The sequence below is a fragment of the Lytechinus pictus genome, chromosome 8, assembly GCF_037042905.1.
Source record: "Lytechinus pictus isolate F3 Inbred chromosome 8, Lp3.0, whole genome shotgun sequence".
NCBI lineage: Eukaryota > Metazoa > Echinodermata > Echinoidea > Temnopleuroida > Toxopneustidae > Lytechinus > Lytechinus pictus.
Window position 1 is genome coordinate 24,902,348 of NC_087252.1, and position 21,064 is coordinate 24,923,411.

The following is a 21,064-nucleotide window of genomic DNA, read 5'->3' on the forward strand; positions in this document are numbered from 1 at the left end:
GCTATTGATGTTTATAGTCCCCCTCCCCCTATATTCACCATTTCTAGAATACACAAATGTATAAACCATAGAGATATGCACAATATACAAATTATATGTACATGTACATGAAAGACAGAAATATACTTTTGATTTATATCAACAAGGTTTTGTTCATATTTTGACATTTATCATTATGGAATTATGGAAACACACTATAATAATTCTAATTAATAGTATAAAAGTACAAGTAAATAAGTATACCCTCAAATACCATGTAGTATGTACTGCAATATCATTAAACAAGATTTGATACTGAAGAAATGTTAGTCACAATCATCAAATTTTATTTCAAATTCATTGGTAATCATGTACACTGTCATTGGTCATTGTTATTAGTAGAGTTACTAAAATAGCATGGGCTACACAACATAGCCCTGTGGGATCCCTGTGGATCTGATTTAAATTTGATTAAGAACCTGAGAAATGATTCCAAAGAAGTCCTCAATGATGATCAACAAATAAGTGTGAAAGTAACTTAAAAATTTCTGATGGAAATTTAGGATATTTGTGTTTAATGTAGAAATGAAAGCATTCTATCTTAGTCAGCCTTAATACAGATCCATGAAATTTAGGGTAGACAGGTCTGTCATTGATCATACCTGGTGGCTGTTTCATAAAGCTGTTTGTAAGTTAAGAGCGACTTTAAGAACGACTGGTAATCCTTTCTTGTGGTAGATGGTATATTGAATTGGCGATGGTTTAGCGCGTAAGATGGGTTCACCAGTCGGTCGTAAAGTCGCTCTTAACTTACGAACAGCTTTATGAAACGGCCACCAGGTGGTCTTAGCATCAAGTTGTTCATGAAGTTACATGCGACGCTATGAAAGGTATATTATCTTGGATGCTAAATCACATTCCCAATCATTTATATTTCCATCTGATAAAGTTAAACTTCGATGAAGTTTATTTTCAAGAGTAAGAAAATCTTGGTAATCAGACTTTGAACCTGTGTCAACATCTTATCTGGTATATTGTAGGAAATTCTCTTTTACCTTATAAAAACACCAGAGAAAATCGATAATATTTCACAGGCACAATATGCACAAGAATATGTACCATTCAAGGTCACATGTATTTTATTGATTTTAAGAAAAAGGCATTAAAAGTATGAAATACCGAAGGCATGAAAAAAATCTTTTGAAATCACAAGGAGAAACTCATAAGATCCAATGTACTCATTAAGTCAACAAAACATAGTGAAGTGAAAGAGGAAGTCAGCAATATGAATGATAAATTTGTTTTTTGGTTGTAATTTTGTGGAAGACGGAATAGTCATTTTCTGGTGTACGTGGCATGTCTACGATGAGTTGGACAGATGAAGAACAGAAATGTAAATGGTTTGAGAAAGAGCTTTATCAAGATATCTATCTAAGTTGATCTGAAATCAGACTTATCTCTTGATAATAATAATAATAATAATAATAGCTAGTTTTTATACAGTGCTTTTCCCATAACGGCTCAAAGCGCTTTACAGCATATCATTACCCCGGTCATTGGATTCATTTCAATCTCGGACAAAGAGCACAATTTCCACTCCCTTGGGAGCATTCCTTGCATTCATCCAAGCCTCAAAACGGTGCTGGCAAAATCAAACATACAATAACTTTCGCATCCTACCGGATAAGAACTATTGGACTTGCACTACAGAAAATAAACATCTTTAACTATTCTACCCTGAAAAGAAGTAACATACAAAAGCAACCTCTGTTTCACAATACAAAATGTGTCTATCATGACCCTGACGCCGATGCAATATCATGACTAACCAACCATATGTCAATCATCAGCATATTTCCTACATATGATAAATTTGGCCCAAATAGACTACTAACTAGGGACAATATGAAAATATCCATAACGTAACGCATTTTCAAAAAGATACTTGGTGTAACATAAAAATACACCAGACCCAAATTCTATGCTTTTAGCTTTTGCTGACTAATTTAGAGAAGTTCCTAAAGCAGAGGCTCAACTAATACCATGTTTACAATAATCTTATGACAGCCAGTCTGCTTGGTCCAAATAAAGGGCAATGAGCATGAAATATCAATACCTGTATATTGAAAAGTTGATTGGTTTCAGACATTCTAAAGTGGAATACATACAGCTAATCTTCTGACTATCAATCATGCATTTTCTGTGCATTTTTTTTTTCATTTTAACTATTACATTCCCTTATTTAATCATGCCTTCCTTCTTCTTTCCATTTTTGTGCATGCTTTAAGAATTAAAATGCCAGACAGCCTCAGCATGTCTACACTACTAACCCAAATTAGGTTCAATTTCGCTGACTACGCCATTGTAGTGACATTCTATTCCCAGCTATCCCATATGTTGTTGTGAAGAGCTGGGTCTGCCTGTGGGTCTTGATCCGGGTAGTGCACAGGGACTGCACCTTCCTGGTATTCATAAAGTTTGTCTAGAAGGTCCCTCACAACGTCCCCTTGCTCGTCGGAGAGGTCATACACCTCGTAAGGGTCGTCCTTGATGTTGAAGAGCCACACGCATTTCCCTTCAGGTACGACTGGTTTCACAGGATGCAGTCCAGATTCAGGAGGCGGAATCCAGTGCCCTGGCCCTGTTATTGTAAAAAAAATACAGTTGGGTCTGCATAGGTTAAACCTCTTTAATACAAATAATCAGCTCTAAGTCGACCAAACCAAACTCTGCAAAGCTTCATAAGCATGTGTCATTTACAGTTTCCAAGGCAGATTTTGCTGAAGTCCTATGAATTTCTGTGGTCCCAAGTGATTTAACCCTATCTGCATACTTCAGTGCATGTATACAATATAATGGACACTTGCATTTTTCTTAAGATTGTCGCTATTTGCAATCTTGACCCAAGTTCAGTGACCTGTTACTACCCTCGATACTAACCCGGGTTGCCAGTGATTAGCTTCCAGTCCTTGAATCGTATGGCTGCTCTCGTCGAAACATTGAACTTGGAAGGAAATGTGAAGTTACAACTGGGTATAGGGGGTTCCAAGGGCGGTTTGGGTGGGGACGGTGCTCCCAGTGGATCGATGTTATGAAGGAGCTCTTTTCTCGGTGAAGAAATCCCCTGGCTGTTGGAAGACGAGAAGAGATTAAACAAATAAAGCTAAACTTGCGGAAGTCAAACTTTGCCTATGTCAAATCTTCTGGGACCACTGGAATCTGTTTGACTTCAAAGATGTATGCAGGAAAACTAATGTGTTTAGGAGAAACTCAACTTAGAAGACGTATACTGGTCAACTTCTGTAAGTCGATCTTCCTTGGGTCAAATATTTGCCCAAGTCGAACAGATTTCTGAGGTGCAACCTATTGTATTTAACCAGGAAAAGAGGGATCATATCAGTAATCAAGTGCAGATAAAGGATTTAGCAGAAAAGGGGATGCAATAATTTTCTGAAAGCAAGCAAGGAAAATGTAAGCCTCACAAGAGAGTGTACATTCCTCTTTGCCACCCCCTCTCTGGATCGACGCCCGGCAGTAATTGAAGTGAATATTTATAAGAGCACGATACAGGATTAGAATATGATTGAGGTCAATCCAATGACAATGATTTCAGTTCCCACTTTTTTTCTTCATGTTGAATGTCTACTAGTGTCATCAGAAGCCATCCAATGATAGTGATGGTAAACAACAAGAGAGGAATATGGTTCCATGAGATTAAAACGATTAAAACTTTGACCTTTTTAGTGTTTTCAGAATTTCAGATACAAGCTCTAGATAGTGATACTACAGTACCTCCTCTCCATAAGAAAAAAAGGTTAACACTGATTAAAATGTATACACTATTAGAAAAATAGATAATTTTCCTTAAATTTTAGAGATGAGTTATAGTACCCCAAATGACTTGACTCTCTTTACCTGATGGTTTGCCAGACATTGTATCCATCCAGCTTGGCTCCTTCCAGGGTCCAGCCAGCGATACCCTCAACTAGGGTTGGGTACCAGTCACTAACATGAATGAGTTCTCTGTTGATAGTGCCCTGGACGTCATCAGGCAGTAAGGGGCTGGATACAAAGCCTACACCATGTATTCCTCCTTCCCAGAGTGATCCCTTCCAGCCTCGTAGGGGCCAGTTGTTTCCCCCTGCAATAACCTGACCACCATTATCTACGGAAAATTAAAAAGGCAATTATCAGAAAATTTGCAGACTGGTAGACAACACAAATATCTTAAAACCTTGGTAGCATCAAGCCCCCCCCCCCCCCATCCTAGCTCCAACCAAAACACTGTCAAGTGTCATCAATAAAGGACCATTACAAAAAATAATTCCTGGGTTTTGTAACTTGATTCTAATAATTAAATTTGAGTACTCTTAAAACTGATCTTGTTACTTCATAATTTAAATTCTGAGACCTGACACTCGATTCCTTTGAGATGAAATAAATTTCTAGGATTTACAATCAATTAAAAAGCTCAGCATAAATTTAAAGACTTCACATGTTAAAAAAAATTATATTGATTGTAACAAGTATGTTACTGAAAAAAAAAAAAATCTTATTACCAGTGGAGAAAATGAGAACAGTGTTATTCCAGAGGCCTGCTTTTTTCAGACTTCCAGTGATGTTTCCAACAGCTTCGTCCATGCACGTTGTCATACCAGCGTAGATCCTACGATTTTTGTCTGCGATGGATTCATATGGCTCTATGTATTTCTCTGGGACTTCCAAAGGAGAATGGACAGCTTGGAAAGGCAGGTACAAAAACAGGGGCTGATTAAAGATTGAGAATGTGTTGAGAAAGAACAATCAGTACAGATTAATAAATTTCAAATTTTTTAGAACCATTCAGACTTTAAGTTGTCGCTAGGCTTCATGACAATTTCAGAATTTTGGGTAAATAATACATCAAAATCTATGGCCCGCATTCTGAAGTCAGGTTTAACTTAGACCATGGTCTAACTCTGTGCTAAAATTATGGGAAGCCAGAAGTGTCAAAATTTTTATCAAGTTGTATATTTCTTATGCTTACTGTGCTCTTTCCTGATTCATCGATGTTGAAGACATTCATCTATTCATACTTCCTAGACAATCATAAATGATTTGAGAGCCAAATGAGCTGAAATATGATATCTCTACCGTTAGTGATTTATGCAACAATTGGCTATCCATACTTTAACCACAACTTTAAACCTGAGTTTAAGTTAAACCCGACTTCAGAATACGGGCCTATGTGTCCTAGGATGTTCAAGCAGGACATAATACGAATAGTCCATCAGTCCTTGTTGCTTCCTGTCATAGAGCGTTAGATTTTCAACCACGGCGGATCTCGATTATTTTTGGGTTTGGCTCAATCAATACCGGATATCCCTCCAAAAACGCAACCCCATTATGAAGCTCAAATGCCTTAACCATTTCGAAAATTTGTCACCGAAACAAAAGACAGAGGAAATTATTGGCATCAATTCTTTCAGAACATTGGTAGATGACTCTGCTAAAAAAATATTTTTTTTTTGCAAATAAAGGAGGGTTTTTTTCAGCATTGGATCCCTGGTAGGATAGAAGATAATTGTATTTGCCAAGTATAGTGAGTGCCTCACATGTTAACAATAATAATAATTATAATATGCAACATTAATATAGCGCTTAATACAAATGTTTCTAATTGCTGCATACTATTACCCCGGCTTTAGCACTGCTACTCTGATCGGGCACTCGAGCATTCAAGGAATTCCTTACTACCGGGTACCCATTAACTTCACCTGGGTGGAGAGTGGCAAATGTACATAAACGCTTTGCCAAAAGACGCGAGTGCTGCAGTGGGATTTGAACCCCGGACATTGTGGTTCAAAGTCCAGAGACTTATCCACTGAACCACAACACTTAACTGGGTCTTATCGCGTTGACAGTAAAGAACAAACCTTCTGTGTGTCGTGCTGCTCTATAACCTGCTGTGCACGTTGTGCAAAGACATGAGTCGAGTAGACACCACTGTAGTTCGTTGTAGGTTCGAGGTTGTCACGGAAGTCAAGGCCATGCCAGTGTTGGGAGAAGAATTGTAATGCAAGGCTGTGCGTGTAATAATCTTCGCCACCATTCAAGTAACCTACAGCAAGAGATTTAAAACACAGTTACCCAAGCATAATTATCACATTTCTTCAAACCGTACGATCGATCCAATCAATCTCAACTATATGGAAATCCATCCATACCATGATTTTTTTCTACAGGAAATTTGCACAAACGCCTCAGTAAACAAAGAGAATCACACTGAATCTTAAAGAGAACGATGAATGTATGAATATATACATCATATATCTCAAAAATATTTTGAACAATTTTGCACTTTAGATGTTGACGTTGCTGGCCGTCCATAATTGTGGTTGATCGGATCAATCGCAACTCTTGGTAAGATTAAAGGGGCCCTGGACACTGACCGAAGAATGATTTGAATCCTCGATTAGTCGGCCAGCATGCTCTCTTGTAAAAGCCGAGGTGCCACTTCCCAATGACGTGAGTCTCGTACCCTGCATCGCTCAGTTTGTCCGCCAATGTAGAATCGTTGAGAGGGAGACAGTTGGGCTGAGCAGGCTTGATAATGCCATGTTGAAGACCAGTATGTATCTGCAATGAATTTGAAAAATAAAATCATTTAAAAAGTCTTTCCAAGAAGTAGTTTACTCTTTGCCCCGCTTTGTTCGACTGGAGGCACATCCAGCATACTACCTAGGTTGACTCAGTCACATATACACACACTCCACATAGTGCATAATGTCTATTGTTCATACATACATACACAATAGTGACGTGTGCAGACAGGTGGGGCCTTGGGGCACCATTTTTTTTTTCAATTTGAAAATGAAAAGTTTTTTTTTCAAGAAAATCATATATACTTCTTTCAAACTTTGATGAGATTTTGGGCACACTTACAAGAATATTAAAGAATATTATCAACTGAAAGTTTTTGTGAAATAAAAATAATTTCATGTTATGTTACTATCTAAGTAAGTAAGTCATACATAGCCCCCCGGCCCCCCCCCCCTTCTTGAGTTATTCATGCTATTATACTTTCAAGTCCTTTGGCTTTGCAGCCAGGTTCGCTTCACTGCCTTCAGCTTTTGGGGACAAACGAACAATTATTTTGTTATTAAAGTCTACTCTCATACTCTGAAGCCCCAGTCCAGTGCTTATGGCATGCTATGCAAATTACCTGATATTTGCCGCTCATAAGTTGACTTCTCGTCGGAGTACATATCGGTTGCACGTAGTAATTCTCGAGCTTCACTCCGGCGCTGGCAAGGCCGTCCAAATTCGGTGTTTTTATGAAGCCGTTATTGTGATAACCTATATCATGGAATCCATAGTCGTCAGCCAGTATCAACACGATATTTGGTGGCAAAGCATGTAATGTGGGAAAGTTAAAAAATAAAAGGATAGATAAGCAAAATAGAGAGAAATCCATTATTGGATTTAACAGAAAAACACGTCCGAATTCAATCAGTCTTTCTCATGATCCTGCGCGCACCGCACCCCACTGCACTCGAGCTGAGGAGAGTCACATGATTTCGAACAGTTGGTCTTTGTTCAGATGTTCAAACATAATTTCCTTATGTCAATATTGTTTTCCATGAATTTAATCCGTTGCTACCATGTATATACCCTTTTTACTTTTAATTAACCTAGATAAAATATTAATTTCATATTCTTGATGGATTTTTTTTTCATAAATTTTAATTTCATGAATGTGGTGTAATATAAGCGATCACAATCAAGGCTAAAATTTGATCACGTGCAATACTGAGTTGTGAGTTGTCAGGTGATCGTAATGTTTACATCGGGAATGATTATTATTGGACATGACAGGTGTAACTTTTGACCAATGACCATTTAGAAGTTCCGTTGTAGAATTGAGCGTTTGAAAAAAAAAAAAATAATTACAGGATTATGTGTGTGTTGGGGGGGGGGGGGGATGCCGGGGGTGGTGCTTTAGCACAAGTGATTTCAGTGTGTGTAAAGTGTGAAGGGGTGGGGCTGACTATATATTAAAAAAAATCACAATCGGATGGAGTAATTTTGTGTAAACGTTAATTGAAAAAAAAATGTGGAGGGTTATGGAAAAGCTCCTGTGGCATATTTTGAAGGGGCATACTTTGTTTGAATATGTATTTCTCCCTTTTATCATTCTCTCTACTCTATTTTCTTATTTCTGTTACCTTGTTCAAAACTAAACTAAAAGCCTACATTTTTCAAGAGAGTTTCAATATTAAAATAAGTCACTTTATTAAATAATTTGTAGAGACAGCCGGGGCCGATTGCACGAAAGGGTCTTTGCAAGGACCGTCTTTCGTGTCGCCCATTTTTCATGATGCGCCATGTGAAACGCATTTCAAATAAATTATCTGCAAACATATTTTATCAATCCGTTCAAATAAACAAAATATTTGTTTATAAAATGATGTGATATCTCATGAAATTGTATAAAATTTGATTTAAAAGCAAGCTAACGAATTTTATTTTTTAACATAAATTTCAGAAACACCCTGCTTATAGCGCACCATAAAAGATTGTTGACACGAAAGACGGTCCTTGGAAAGACCCTTTCGTGCAATCGGCCCCAGGCTTCCCTGGTTCCAGTCATTATAACTTAATCACACTTTTTTGTTTATTAATCCTGTTAACTATTTCATTATATTGTAATGCGCAGTTGAGTAAATACATATAGAAATAGCGCAATATTAATGTTCAATTACTCTTATTATTATTATTATTATTATGATTATCATCATTATCATCATCATTGTCATCATTATTATAAATATTATCATCATTATCATTGTTATCATTATTATTTTTATTATTATTATTATTGCTATTGTTGTTGTTGTTGTTGTTGTTGTTATTATTTATTATTATTTTTGTTATATTATTAGGCTTATTATTATTACGGATTGTCAGCATTTTTATTTTCATTTTTTTTCACAGGAAGTAAAAGATGTAAATCCTATTATCGATGGCATTGAGCTGGAGACGTACGAACCCGCTAAGGGGAGCGTCTTCCGTCAGCCCGATGATGCCGATACGGGATCCATCGGGAACGAGTTCCATCCCGAAGCTCAGCGGCAGAACTCGAGGAAAAAGACCCTGCTGAAAGGTTTCATTGCGGTGGCAATCATCGTCGCCATCATCGTCGTAATCGTCTGCCTTGTCATCTTCCTGGGTGAGTTGTGCATTGTCTACCATTTCATTGATTTATTTTAATGATTTGTTTCTGTTTTGTGAAGAAAAAACTTATTATCATGGTCAATATTCTTTTTAAGTCCAAGAAAAAAGTTTGAAAGTTTTGAAGTTTGAAAAAAATATCAACACCCAAATTCAAAACAGTCGATGTAGACCTATTTCTGACTAGTTAACACGTGTTTATTTGCTTGCTTGTTTTAGTCGGATTTTTCCTCCGAGATCACTTGCCTCCCTAATTTTCCTATTTTCTCTTTTCCTTTTTTTTAACGATCACAGGTCCAAAAACCAAAGGGTCCACAACAACGGCACCAACAAGGGTGACACCAACAGGAACTACGCCAACAGGAACAACCCCTCCTGGTAAATATTCTATTACATTATTAAAGTCCTTTCCCAGCATAGTGTTTCACCCACACCCACACCCACAGTTCACTCTACGTGAGGACGCATCCACCATAGTCTGCTGTGCAAACCTTCACTATACAGTGCGTCCCAGAAAAAACGAAACCGAGATTTAGCGATGATTTATCATAACTTAATCACAAATAAAATAGACAAATGACCTACCAATGTAAAGCTTAGAATCTCCTCTTTCATCTGATATTAATTAGATTATTTCTCCTTCACGCATGAGTGAGCAAAAACAATTTGAAGAGGGGATATCAAAAAGTCATTTGGCGGGTTGTATCCAGCTTTCAAAAGGGAAACCACATTAAAAAAAAATGCAATATCTGCTCTTCAATTTGATACCTCAATTACAGAAAATGGTCAAGAAATAACAAAGTTCTGGTTATTTGAAATAAGGCTTGAATTTCAATAATTTCATAATTTCATAAAATGAAGAGGTTTTACAGGCTAGCGTTCAAACTCACTCGACACTCCGTTTTGTTTACGATCAGCCATGCATTAAGTCTTTTGTTAACCATGCGATAGCTTCTGTGGGAAACCGGTGAAAACAGTTTATTTAATGAAATTATGGAAATTCAAGCCTTATTTCAAATAACCAGAACTTTGTTATTTCTTGACCATTTTCTGTAATTGAGGTATCAAATTAAAGAGCAGATATTGAACTTTTAAGACATGTGATTTTCTTTTTGAAATTCATATACCCCCCCGCCAAATGAGTTTTTGGTATCCTTCCTTCAAATTGTTTTTGCTCACTCATGCGTGAATGAGGAATAATCTAAGTAATATTATTTATTTATTTATTTAAAACGGTTTAATTCAACAAGGGTGTCTATAGCGGCTGAAAAGCCGAATTGCATTACCCTTTACAATGATTTACATAAAAAATACAATCAATATCAAACAAAGAACAACTGAATTTACACAAATTCTACATCTTAAATACACTTATATCACGATATAAATTAAATTTAATAATAAATTGATACTGATAGTACATGCATTTGTTGTAAAATGTTGTTAAAAACAAAAAAAAATCGTACAGATTAATTAAAAATTCACATCTGAATGGCAAGACTCGTTTTTTTCTTTCCCGTAATAACCTGATTAAAAATGTTATAATGAAATAATATGGTTCATCATCTTAAGTTGTTAACTCAAAGCAAAGGACAGAGAGAATTACAATAGGAATTAGAAAGAGAGGGAAATTGAGCGAAAATCAAAGAGAGAGAAATGAAGGGAAAGAGGGAGAGAGGAAGGAGAAAAGCAACGAGGTGAATTGAGGTAGTAAAAAAAAAGACAGATTGTCATAAAGAGAGATTGCGAGTGTACAACAGATGGATACGTTATTAACTGATTGCACTTCCTATATAAAATTTGAGAATTTACAAAACAACGTATCTCCAGTCATGTAAATGAACCTAATGTACTGCTACAGAGGCCTGTGAAATGGATCCTGTAACCAAGGGCAAGACAAAAGCACGTAAAACAGTCTTAACATATGAATTCTTAGCAATGCGTCATATAGAAAAGTTAAAAAGAGGCATAGAAAGTAGAGATAGATAGATAGATAAAAGGCTAAGTAGAAGGGATAAAATGGAAGAGAAGGGTAAAGAAAGAAATGGAGCTAGGAAGAGAGAGAAAGGAAATAAAGAAAGAAAGAAAGAAAGAAAGGGAGCTTAAGAAGGAAAGAATGAAAGAGAGATAGAAAGAAAGAAAAAAAAAAGAAAGAGATGAGTAAATGGAGGAGAGAGAGAAACGAAAAAAAAAACAGAGAGTAGAAAAAAAAAACATTAGTAATTATTAAAAGAATTAAGTTAATGAAAACTGGAAAAAGAGAGGGAAAGAAAAGAATGAAATAGGAAACCAAAAGAAAGAAAAAAAACGAAGAACAGACAGAAATGTAGACCGAATTAAGAGAGAAGATGGAAACTTATTAAGTGGATTAAAAAAAAAATTAAAAAAAAAATTAAAAAAAAAAAGACTAAAGGATGCAAACGTAAAAAGGATGAGAGAATTAGAAAGACGCATGCACTGCAAGCTGATTCACTACATGTGGTTGAAAATATATTAAGTACAGTGAGCATTCAATAGTCGGATTAGATATGGCAAAGGACTATTTCTATGCCTAACAGTTTTGCATTGCACTTCGGTGAATTTGTTATTGTTTCTGAGATTCTTAGAGTGTGATTCACCGCGTGTTTGGGGAAGCGAATGTCTGAACCTCGCGCTAGGACCCAAGAGAGTCTCTGCGCGAAGCTGAGACAGAGGCATTCCCTGCGGTGACTCAGAGTGGGCAAACGGCACCGCTGGAGAGCATTCTCGTAGGAAGTGTACTGAAATCCTAAAATCATGCGACACGCGCGCTTCTGAATACGTTCAATTTGAACAACTTGGGTAGAAGTTAAGCCCGAGCTCCACACGGGAGCGCAATATTCGAGCACCGGTCGAATGTAAGAAACATATATTTTAACCAAATCGTCAATTGGCAGTCGAAACCTGATTAGATTTCGCAGCATGTGCAGTCTCACGTTTGCCTTCTTTACCATTTCATTTACATGTGAAGACCATTTAAGATCACTCTGTATATTAACCCCTAGTAACTTTATACAATCTGTTTGAGTAATTTCTTGACCCTCAATTAATAAAATGATTGGCAGAGGAGGGTTACGCATGAACGTTACTGTCATACTTGAACATTTCTTGGGATTCAGTTTCATATTATTATTGAGCGTCCATTGTTCTAACTCGGTCACACTTGATTGGATATTAGATGGAGCGGACGATTTTCTACTCTCCAACAATGTGAGGTCATCTACAAACTTCCAGTAGGATGGGGGATTAGGACTGTTGCACGCATCGTTGATTATTGCAAGGAAAACAATGGGGCCAAGTCTTGTCCCTTGTGGAGCACCTGCATAAACTTCTAGCCAATCAGAGAAAGATGTGCGATACTTTATCGCTCTGTTGCCTGTTGTTAAGAAAGTCCGCTATCCACGCGATAGCGCACGGGCGGACGTTCATTTGAAGCAACTTGGCAATGGCTATGTTGTGGTTAATCCTGTTGAACGCTTTGCTAAAATCAGTTGTAACAATCGTGGTAATCATTTTCGACTTTTCTGCGTTACTGTGGATCATCTGAAGTAAATCGATCAAGTAGTGCGAGGTTGAGATTCCCTTCGTGTTGCCGAATTGTGCAGGATCAATGAACTTCTCCATATCGGAAAGAGTCCATTTGGCTATGAATTTCTCAGCCACCTTGGCAAAATGATCTGTCAAGGAAACCGGTCTTAGATCATTCACAGATGGTTGAGATGTTTTCGGCAAAGGAACTACATGGGCTTTCTTCCAGCATTTTAGATGAAAGAGGAGATTCTAAGCTTTACATTGGTAGGTCATTTGTCTATTCTATTTTTGATTAAGTTATGATAAATCATCGCTAAATCTCGGTTTCGTTTTTTCTGGGACGCACTGTATAGTGATCTTAATGCACAGCCTACAGCATTGGCGGCGGAAGCCAAAAAAATTAGGGGGGGGGGTCCACCTGAAATTTTGGGATGGACACTGGTAAACAATTGGACAAGCAAAAAAAAAGGTTATCAACCAAAATTTTAGGGGGACCACAAAAATTTAGGGGGGTCCACCTCCATTTAGGGGGGACGCAGGAAACAAAATTGACAAGCATAACAAAAAAAAGTTATCAACAGAAATTTTAGGGGGGTCCGTCCCCCCACCTCAAATTAAGGGGGGCGGAACCCCCCCCCCCCTCCACCCGCTTCCGCCGCCTATGGCCTACATTGACCTGTGTAAAGAAACAGCAAGTTCTGTGTGTGCTACCAAAAACTGGCATTGAGCTACTCTCTTGTGAAGACTCACATGTCGACCAAAGTTCCAATCAGGATCTGTGCCTGAAAACTTCATCCACGATACATACACGTGATATGGCAATTTTGATTTTGTACAGCCCCATCCGGCTATATTTAGAAGTAAAAAAAATATTGCATTGCATTTTTATTTATTTTATTCGTTGTACGATAAAAAGAGCTATATGCCGATCGAATTCTTTCCTTTGGTGTATTAAAGAAGAATAAATCACTTTGGGCATGTTAGCTTGTATGAGAATAGTCAGAGAAATCAAAGAATAAGATCGATGAAATTTTGCGAACAATAATTGGACAAACAGTAAGAAAGTTACATGCATTTCAAAGTCGATATCACTGTTGCTATGGAGATCCTCCCGTTGACAATGCGACCATAATATGTGTGATGTCACACATGAACTGGACAAACCCTCCTTTGTATGCTGAAAATATACCCCGATCATCTACTTTGCTAAAAAGTACTTTTCAAATGTATTTTATGAATCGTCTTTTCTCCCATGGAAAGATTACCCCCGGCAACTACACTTGCGTGGTAAACTACTCCCGAAGGATACCACGGCCCCGGAATAACTATATGACAATGTTATTCCGGGCCCCGGAATAATATTACATTGTTCTATATATTTTTTTTGCAATCTAAATCTCGTTTCCCTTCCCCCTCAGGTACCGTTATTCCTACTGTCATACCTGGGGTATCTATTGGTAAGTAGATGATAAGCTAGATGATATTTATTAACCAGATTAGATCATTGTATTAATATACTAGATTCTAGAAAATACAAATTTTGAAATTGAATTGAAGTAATATAATTATGTTTTCTATTTTTTATATATAGAATAATCTGTATTTGTTGTGTCACCACTTTATACACACGGGATTTTCTTTATCATCATTGGTGTGGGTTTATTTGGTTGTTGGAAATGGGCACTTAAAAATGTTAATATCATCATGGATATTTTTTATTATCATTATTTTTGTTTGAAATATAAGAGACTCTTTTCGTCAAAGGGCAACAAAACTGCATATCAAATAGCATACGAGTCCTGGAGTTAATTAAATTCAGTGGCCACATATATAATCCTTTTTCATGAGTCTGAGCTTTAGAATAGTGTGCACATCCTGTAGAGAAACTTCTACAATCATGGTGACTGTTTACTTTCATTCGTAGAAAATGGACAAAATAGATCAATACCAATAAAATCCACTGGATTTTTCTCAATCCCCATAATATAGAAGAGATCCAAATAAGATTTCACAAAAAGCATCATTTGATATTCTCACTTGATTTTTTTTATTACATGAACTATACTATGTTTGTCATTACAGTTCTGCTATTTGTATTATAAACACAAGAAAGAGATATTTAGCAGGTAGTAGTCATATATTATACATTTTTATATAAAGATACATGGTATAGAAAAAAAAGGGATCGGTAATCGTGGGGGCAGTTGGTTAATTCGATCGATGTTGAATGGCGAGAGAACGATGCACAGCTCAACGAATTATGCCGAGATTCCTTCTTCACTTGATGAAAAAAAAATGGGGCAAAGTTAAAACGGTATACCCTATCATGAGTAAAGACTCTTACAAATGTTGGGCAACATGCTGTCCACACAACACTTGGTTAAAGCTTTATCCACTTCTAGATAGTTTTAAACCAATAGTGTGTGCTTTGGGTGACAACTATACACGGTATTGGTTGAGAACTACCCAGAGTTGGATATTTTTTTAACCAGTTGTTGTGTGTACAATATTATTTCCCAACATTACTATTTCTATTATTAATCATTTATTATCATCTGCATTTACCAAACCTAGGCGATGTGAATATCGAAATGACTGCCACCTTGAATGGAGTTGCTTTTAGGCAAGAGTTTAATGACCCCTCATCTACTGAATACATGGAGTTTGTGAGCAAGGCAGAAGCCGAGGTAATATATACCTGAAAAAAAAACCTGTGTGTAATTTCATAAAGATTTCGTAACTTATGTACTATTTGGCGCTAGACTGTGCTGGAGTTGCACTGGGTGCTGAGTTCACAGATTGTTCACAATGAGTTCACAGTGTTTCCATAGTGTGTTTATAGTGTGTTCACAGTGTTTCCATAGTGTGTTCATTGTGTGTTCACAGTGTTTCCATAGTGTGTTCATAATGTTTTCACAGTGTCTCACACTGAGTTCAAAAGTGTGTTCACACTGTGTTCAGTGTCTCAAAGTGTCAAATGGTGTATCCACATTATGTTCACAACGTGTTTAGTGTGTTCACATTCTCACACTTTGTGTTCGCGGTATGTTCACAGTGTGTTCAAATTGTGTTCATGGAATGTTCACAGTGTGTTCATGGGATGTTCACAGTGTGTCCACATAGTGTTTTCACAGTATGTTCACAGTTAAATTAATTGAATTGAAAGTGTGTTCACAGTGTGTCCACACAGTGTGATCACATAATGGAACATGTGAAGCTCTGATTCGTACCGTTAAAATGCCTTTATTTACAATGAAGGTGCTGTTCACACTGTGTCTCATACTGAGAACACACTCTGAGCCTCTGAGACATAATGTGGAACACTGTTATCAGTGTGTGCAAAGTGTGTTAATGGTATGTTCACAGTGTGTTCAAAGTGTCTTCACGTTATGTTCACAGTGTGTCCACACAGTGTGTTCACAGTGTATTCACCGTATGTTCACAATGTGTCCACACAGTGTGTTCACGGTATGTTCACAGTGTGTTCACATTGTGTTTATGGTATGTTCACAGTGTGTCCACATAGTGTTTTCACAGTATGTTCACAGTTAAATTAATTGAATTGAAAGTGTGTTCACAGTGTGTCCACACAGTGTGATCACATAATGGAACATGTGAAGCTCTGGTTCGTACTGTCAAAATGCCTTATTTACAATGAAGGTGCTGTTCACACTGTGTCTCATACTGAGAACACACTCTGAGCCTCTGAGACATACTGTGGAACACTGTTATCTTTCCAGCAGGCATTCGTGCTGTGCTAAAATGATAACTCCAAATGTATCTTGTTGTCAAATGTGGACTGAGCTTAATCGTACAACCCTAATCAAATCTCGACAAATAAATTGTTTTCAACTCTCTCCGAAGGTGCATGGTATTTCATCTTCATCTGAGTCCCGTAACACAAAGGTTATAGCGAGTAATCGTATGCTTGATTTTTACGATTGATTGTACATTGAAGTCAATGCAATCAATCATAAAAAATGTTCTGATATGGGATTTAAAATGATAGAGAATCTAATTTACCAACCGAAAACATGTTCCATTCGTGGCGGATCAAAAAGAAGATCATGATAAACCTTAATTCTTTCTTGAACGTGTTGTTTGATTTTCTGGTTTCATCATGAGAGAACATCATTGACAGTGCATATCATCTACTGCGAATTACTCTTTCTGTCAAGATGATTTTTCTTTTTTTCAATCACACATTTATGTCCCCTTTTTCAGATCATGAACGGGCTGCAGAATAACCAGATCGGAGGTTACGTTATGAGTGCAAGTGTGACCAGCTTGAGGTATTCCTATTTTGCATTTAAATGGCATATACTAATAACACCCCTTTAAAATTATATAATATATCATCATGAAACTTCTGCAATAATATCTTTGACTATATACGCGCAGAGGACAGTTTATCCGATATTATATGGGACTATTTGTCCTTTATTCCGAAGTCCGATATTAACCACTGATGCGTGTAAAAGGCTTTAAGTTTTCATAAAAAAAGTGTGCCCCGTGCTTTCTACTATTATAAATGTGTCTGGCTTGGGCGACTCTCGTAAACATGAAAGGGGTGTTGGAGTTTGATCTTGCACTCCTTTTTAAATGATTTTTAGGGAGCACAAAGTGGGGGTTTAAACCCCTAGTACCCCCAAGATCCGCCACTGCACTGCAAAAACTCCGGTGTTGATTTAACACCAGCCTGGAATCTATATATGTCCTCACCAGAGAAGTATTGAAACAACACCAGTTTTGGAATCAAACCGATGCTGTTTTAATTCTAATTGGTGTTGTATAAACACCTATCTGGTGTTAGACCAAAAACGAAACTGGTGTTGTTTAACACTTCTCTGGGTGTGGACATATATAGATTCCGGGCTGGTGTTAAATCAACACCAGAGTTTTTGCAGTGTGTATGTTACTGCCACACCGATAACCTTCTCCAAACCGACTGATGGTGTGTCATTGGTATAAATGTGATACGTTTTTGTCTGCACGGGAGCACTTCATCAACATTTTCCGTCTAGCAATTTGTCATATCTGGCATCTTTCTTTGATTCTGATTGGTCACGAATTAAAGGAGAATGAAACCCTTGAAACCAGCTGAATCCAAAAGAGAAAAATCAAAGAAACATATTGTTGAAAGTTTGAGGAAGATTGAATGAATAATAAGAAAGTTATGAGCATTTGAATATTGAGATCACTAATGCCATGTAGATCCTCCTATATTGGCAATGCGACCAAGATATGTGATGTCACACACGTACAACTCCCTCATTACTTTATTTCACTTATATTCTCACTTTTATAGAGTCTATCACAAGGTGAGGTGTTCTTTTTATGAGAGGACAAGTACAGAGGTTTCACAACATTATATCATTGATGAATCGTTTGTCATATGATTAGAATGAGCAAAAAGAGATGTTTTGGGGTAAATTTTCAGTGTCCAAAAGGGGACAGTTGTTCATCTGTGACAACATAGATCTTGGTCGCATTGCCAATTGGAGGATCTCCATAGCATTAGTGATCTCGACATTCAAATGCTCATAACTCTTTTATTGCTAGTCCTATTTTACTCAAATATTGTTGATCTTATTCTTTGATTTTTCTGCTTTCACAAAAGCTAACTTGCTTCAAGAGTTTCATTCTCCTTTAAGCACTGTTGCTATAGTAACTGTCGGAAAAAAGTCCGGCAATTCCTTTCATGAAGTGCTCTCCAGCTATATAGGGAGCGTTTTATCAAAGGACTTGTCAGACGTTTCATCCGACAAGTCCAATTTTTATCCGACAGTTACCATAGTAACATTGTATCTCAGCCAATCAAATTCAAGGAAAGTTGCCAGATCTGACAACTTAATTGTCGGACGAAAATGTTGATGAAACTCTATCCAAGAATCGGATTTGTTGGTGCATGTGACAAAAGCATATATGGTTTATCATAATATCAATGTTTTCTACTTCCTAGTCCCGGAAGTGTGGTCATGGGTGTAGCGGTTGGAGTGTCGGGTGAGATCGGGATGACTCTGTCCCAGGAAGCTACGAACACCACATCAGCCTTCGACGTTCAACTAGCCGTAGCCAACCTGGTATCTACCTCCATCAACGATGCTGTTACGACCACTCTTTCAAATAATGCTCAACTTGGATCGTCAAATGCCGAGGTTGATATCTCACAAGGTATCATCTTAATCGTTTTGCGATATCATCATAAGTTGAATCCATGTTTTCTTCAATACCAAAAGTGGTAGGCCTATAGAAATAAACTGGTATGAATCAGGGATTTTAATAAGTATCACAGACCTTTGAAGTGAAAGGTACTAAAATATTCAAATAATCCATGGCAATTAAAATGTTGTTTTTATCATCATGATCATTAGTCAACGATATTTTACTATGAAATTCAGATTAAAGAATGTCATATTATGTCATTACGATAATTTTAGAGAACCAGTCAGGGCTGGCTATATTCACCATTCTTATTCAGGGGGATGTTCCAATTGAGACACTGCTTTATAACCGATGTTTGTGTCATCTTCGTAAAGACGGTCATGATAAGACCAAACACCTTCCAACAGCTTCACTCTCCTTTTCCAACTAGTGGTCATGGCGAAATAATTTTGATTCACCACTCTTATTCAGGGGGATGTTCCAATTGAGATTGAGACGCTGCTTAAGACCGAGGTTGTCATCTTCGTAGACGGGCATAATAAGACCAAGCATCTTCCAACAGCTTCACCCTCCTTTTCCAATTGATGGACATGGCGAAATAGTTTTGAACGAAATAATGAATAATAATGAGGAAAAAATATTTTGCTCTTTACACAGTAATTGTTCCAGTTACGGCCGGTGGCACAGATCTCCCAAATGAAGTTACACCAGGTGCGTATGGTATTTTACATGAATATGTTATATCTTGAAGATCTCTATCGAGGTTAAGTTTTGTGCATTCTGTTCAGACAATTTTGTACTTATTTAATTGAGTGAAATATTTGCTTAAAGTTGAATTAAGAAGACGATTCCAAATATTGAGATATTTACATTAATAGCAACCTTACAACCCCCCAAACACTAAGAGGTGATTCGACCCCCCATTTTCTTTTTTCAAAATAGTGAATTTGAACGATTTATCCCTACCCATTTTCCCTAAGTTCGCTCAAGCAATGCCTACCGAGACGGGTGTTCTTTGACTGTGACGTCACCGGGGGGTATTCGGTCCCGGTGTAGTAAACAAGGCAGTGCCGTTTTGTGTACTATGCACGTACGCCTCCATATTTACTTTGGTGTCAAAACTTCATTTTATCGCATTTGATTTTATGTGAACGATACTGAAAGGAAGTAATAATTATTCAAAGACATATAGTCAATAATATATCCCTACATTGTTAAAACTGTTCTTCTTTGTAGCGATTTTAGACGATTTGAATGCCTTGTTTTCGTTCGGGACTGTGTCCGTGGCGAAACAAGTCATAATGGAATAAACTGCAGTTAAAGTTGTATCTGCGAGCCGGAAAACTTGCAAAGAGGAAATGATTAAAAGTATATTTATGGCCGTACTATTATTCCTAATATGTAAATTCCCTCAGAATGATACCATAGACCCTAAAGGAATAATTTCAAGGCGAATAATATGAAATTTGATCGAGATCTTCTCACCAGTCGATAACGTAGCAGACGTGTTATTATGACATATTTATCCGCGTGTGACGCGGCTCTTGCAAAAAACACAGTTGGTTGCGGAATTGCTTTGTGCCGACCGGCCGCCCGCTCCGGCTCAGCTAGCTGTCGAGCTACCGTACTATACCGCATACCTTTCTTGCTGTCTTCAACTCACTTGCAAATTGCGTTTGTATGTGTGACGATGACCTCTAGCGTAATTAATTTAAATATAGAAAACAACTCGGAAGGCCGAGAAGAATAGTACGTTTGATTCAAGATTGTTCTGTGGAATGAGCTGAGTGGAAATGATCCAGAGGATATAAAAATGGAGTCAAAGACAAAAGGAAAGAAGAAAAAGACGCCAGGGGATCGCTGCATGCTCATGAACTGCGGGTCGACATACCGGTACCAGACCACTACTGTACGGTACACTCAATGCCTGGGTGTTGTGTGTATTGTATAGGCGTGCAGCGCGCGCAGAGCTGAGCTAGCCGCCGGAATTACTTTCCAGCTACTCACTTGATGGAACATCGTGATGAAATAAATAAGAAATAGTGAAAATATCATTCAATAACTCACTGTTTGCAATCTTACATCATGATTTAAGAGTTCATGATAGTTATTCATACTGTTTTTTATACAGGGAAAGTAAAGATTTGTACATCCGATT

General features: G+C 37.4%; 2 protein-coding genes across 2 annotated transcripts in view; one reads left to right on the forward strand and one right to left on the reverse strand.

Moving 5' to 3' along the window:
• Positions 1-303: 303 nt before the first annotated feature.
• On the reverse strand, positions 304-7,520 carry LOC129266197 (arylsulfatase B-like). The gene is made up of 7 exons (XM_064103835.1): positions 7,184-7,520; positions 6,411-6,597; positions 5,895-6,079; positions 4,539-4,746; positions 3,895-4,144; positions 2,920-3,107; positions 304-2,620 (listed from the first exon to the last, which is right to left on the reverse strand). The coding sequence occupies exons 1-7, from the start codon at positions 7,433-7,435 to the stop codon at positions 2,355-2,357; spliced, it is 1,536 nt and encodes a 511-aa protein (XP_063959905.1). The 5' UTR covers positions 7,436-7,520; the 3' UTR covers positions 304-2,354.
• A 1,439-nt stretch (positions 7,521-8,959) lies between these two features.
• Positions 8,960-21,064, forward strand: part of LOC135155122 (low-density lipoprotein receptor-related protein 2-like) — a 70,570-nt gene continuing 58,465 nt past the window's right edge. The window contains exons 1-7 of the mRNA XM_064103836.1: positions 8,960-9,190; positions 9,487-9,570; positions 14,160-14,198; positions 15,316-15,428; positions 16,966-17,033; positions 18,704-18,915; positions 19,564-19,617. Coding sequence (XP_063959906.1) covers positions 15,333-15,428; positions 16,966-17,033; positions 18,704-18,915; positions 19,564-19,617 — 430 coding nt within the window. The 5' untranslated portion in view covers positions 8,960-9,190; positions 9,487-9,570; positions 14,160-14,198; positions 15,316-15,332. The remainder of the gene's footprint in view (positions 9,191-9,486; positions 9,571-14,159; positions 14,199-15,315; positions 15,429-16,965; positions 17,034-18,703; positions 18,916-19,563; positions 19,618-21,064) is intronic.

What these genes read in the sequence shown, in the direction of transcription:
- LOC129266197 (XM_064103835.1), bottom strand. Translation starts at nt 7,435, where the DNA reads ATGGATTTCTCTCTATTTTGCTTATCTATCCTTTTATTTTTTAACTTT. An exon ending in TTATGAGCGGCAAATATCAG is followed by an intron (nt 6,598 to 7,183) that starts GTAATTTGCATA and finishes AATTCATTGCAG; the next exon opens with ATACATACTGGTCTTCAACA. An exon ending in AGCAGCACGACACACAGAAG is followed by an intron (nt 4,747 to 5,894) that starts GTTTGTTCTTTA and finishes ATCTTTAATCAG; the next exon opens with CCCCTGTTTTTGTACCTGCC.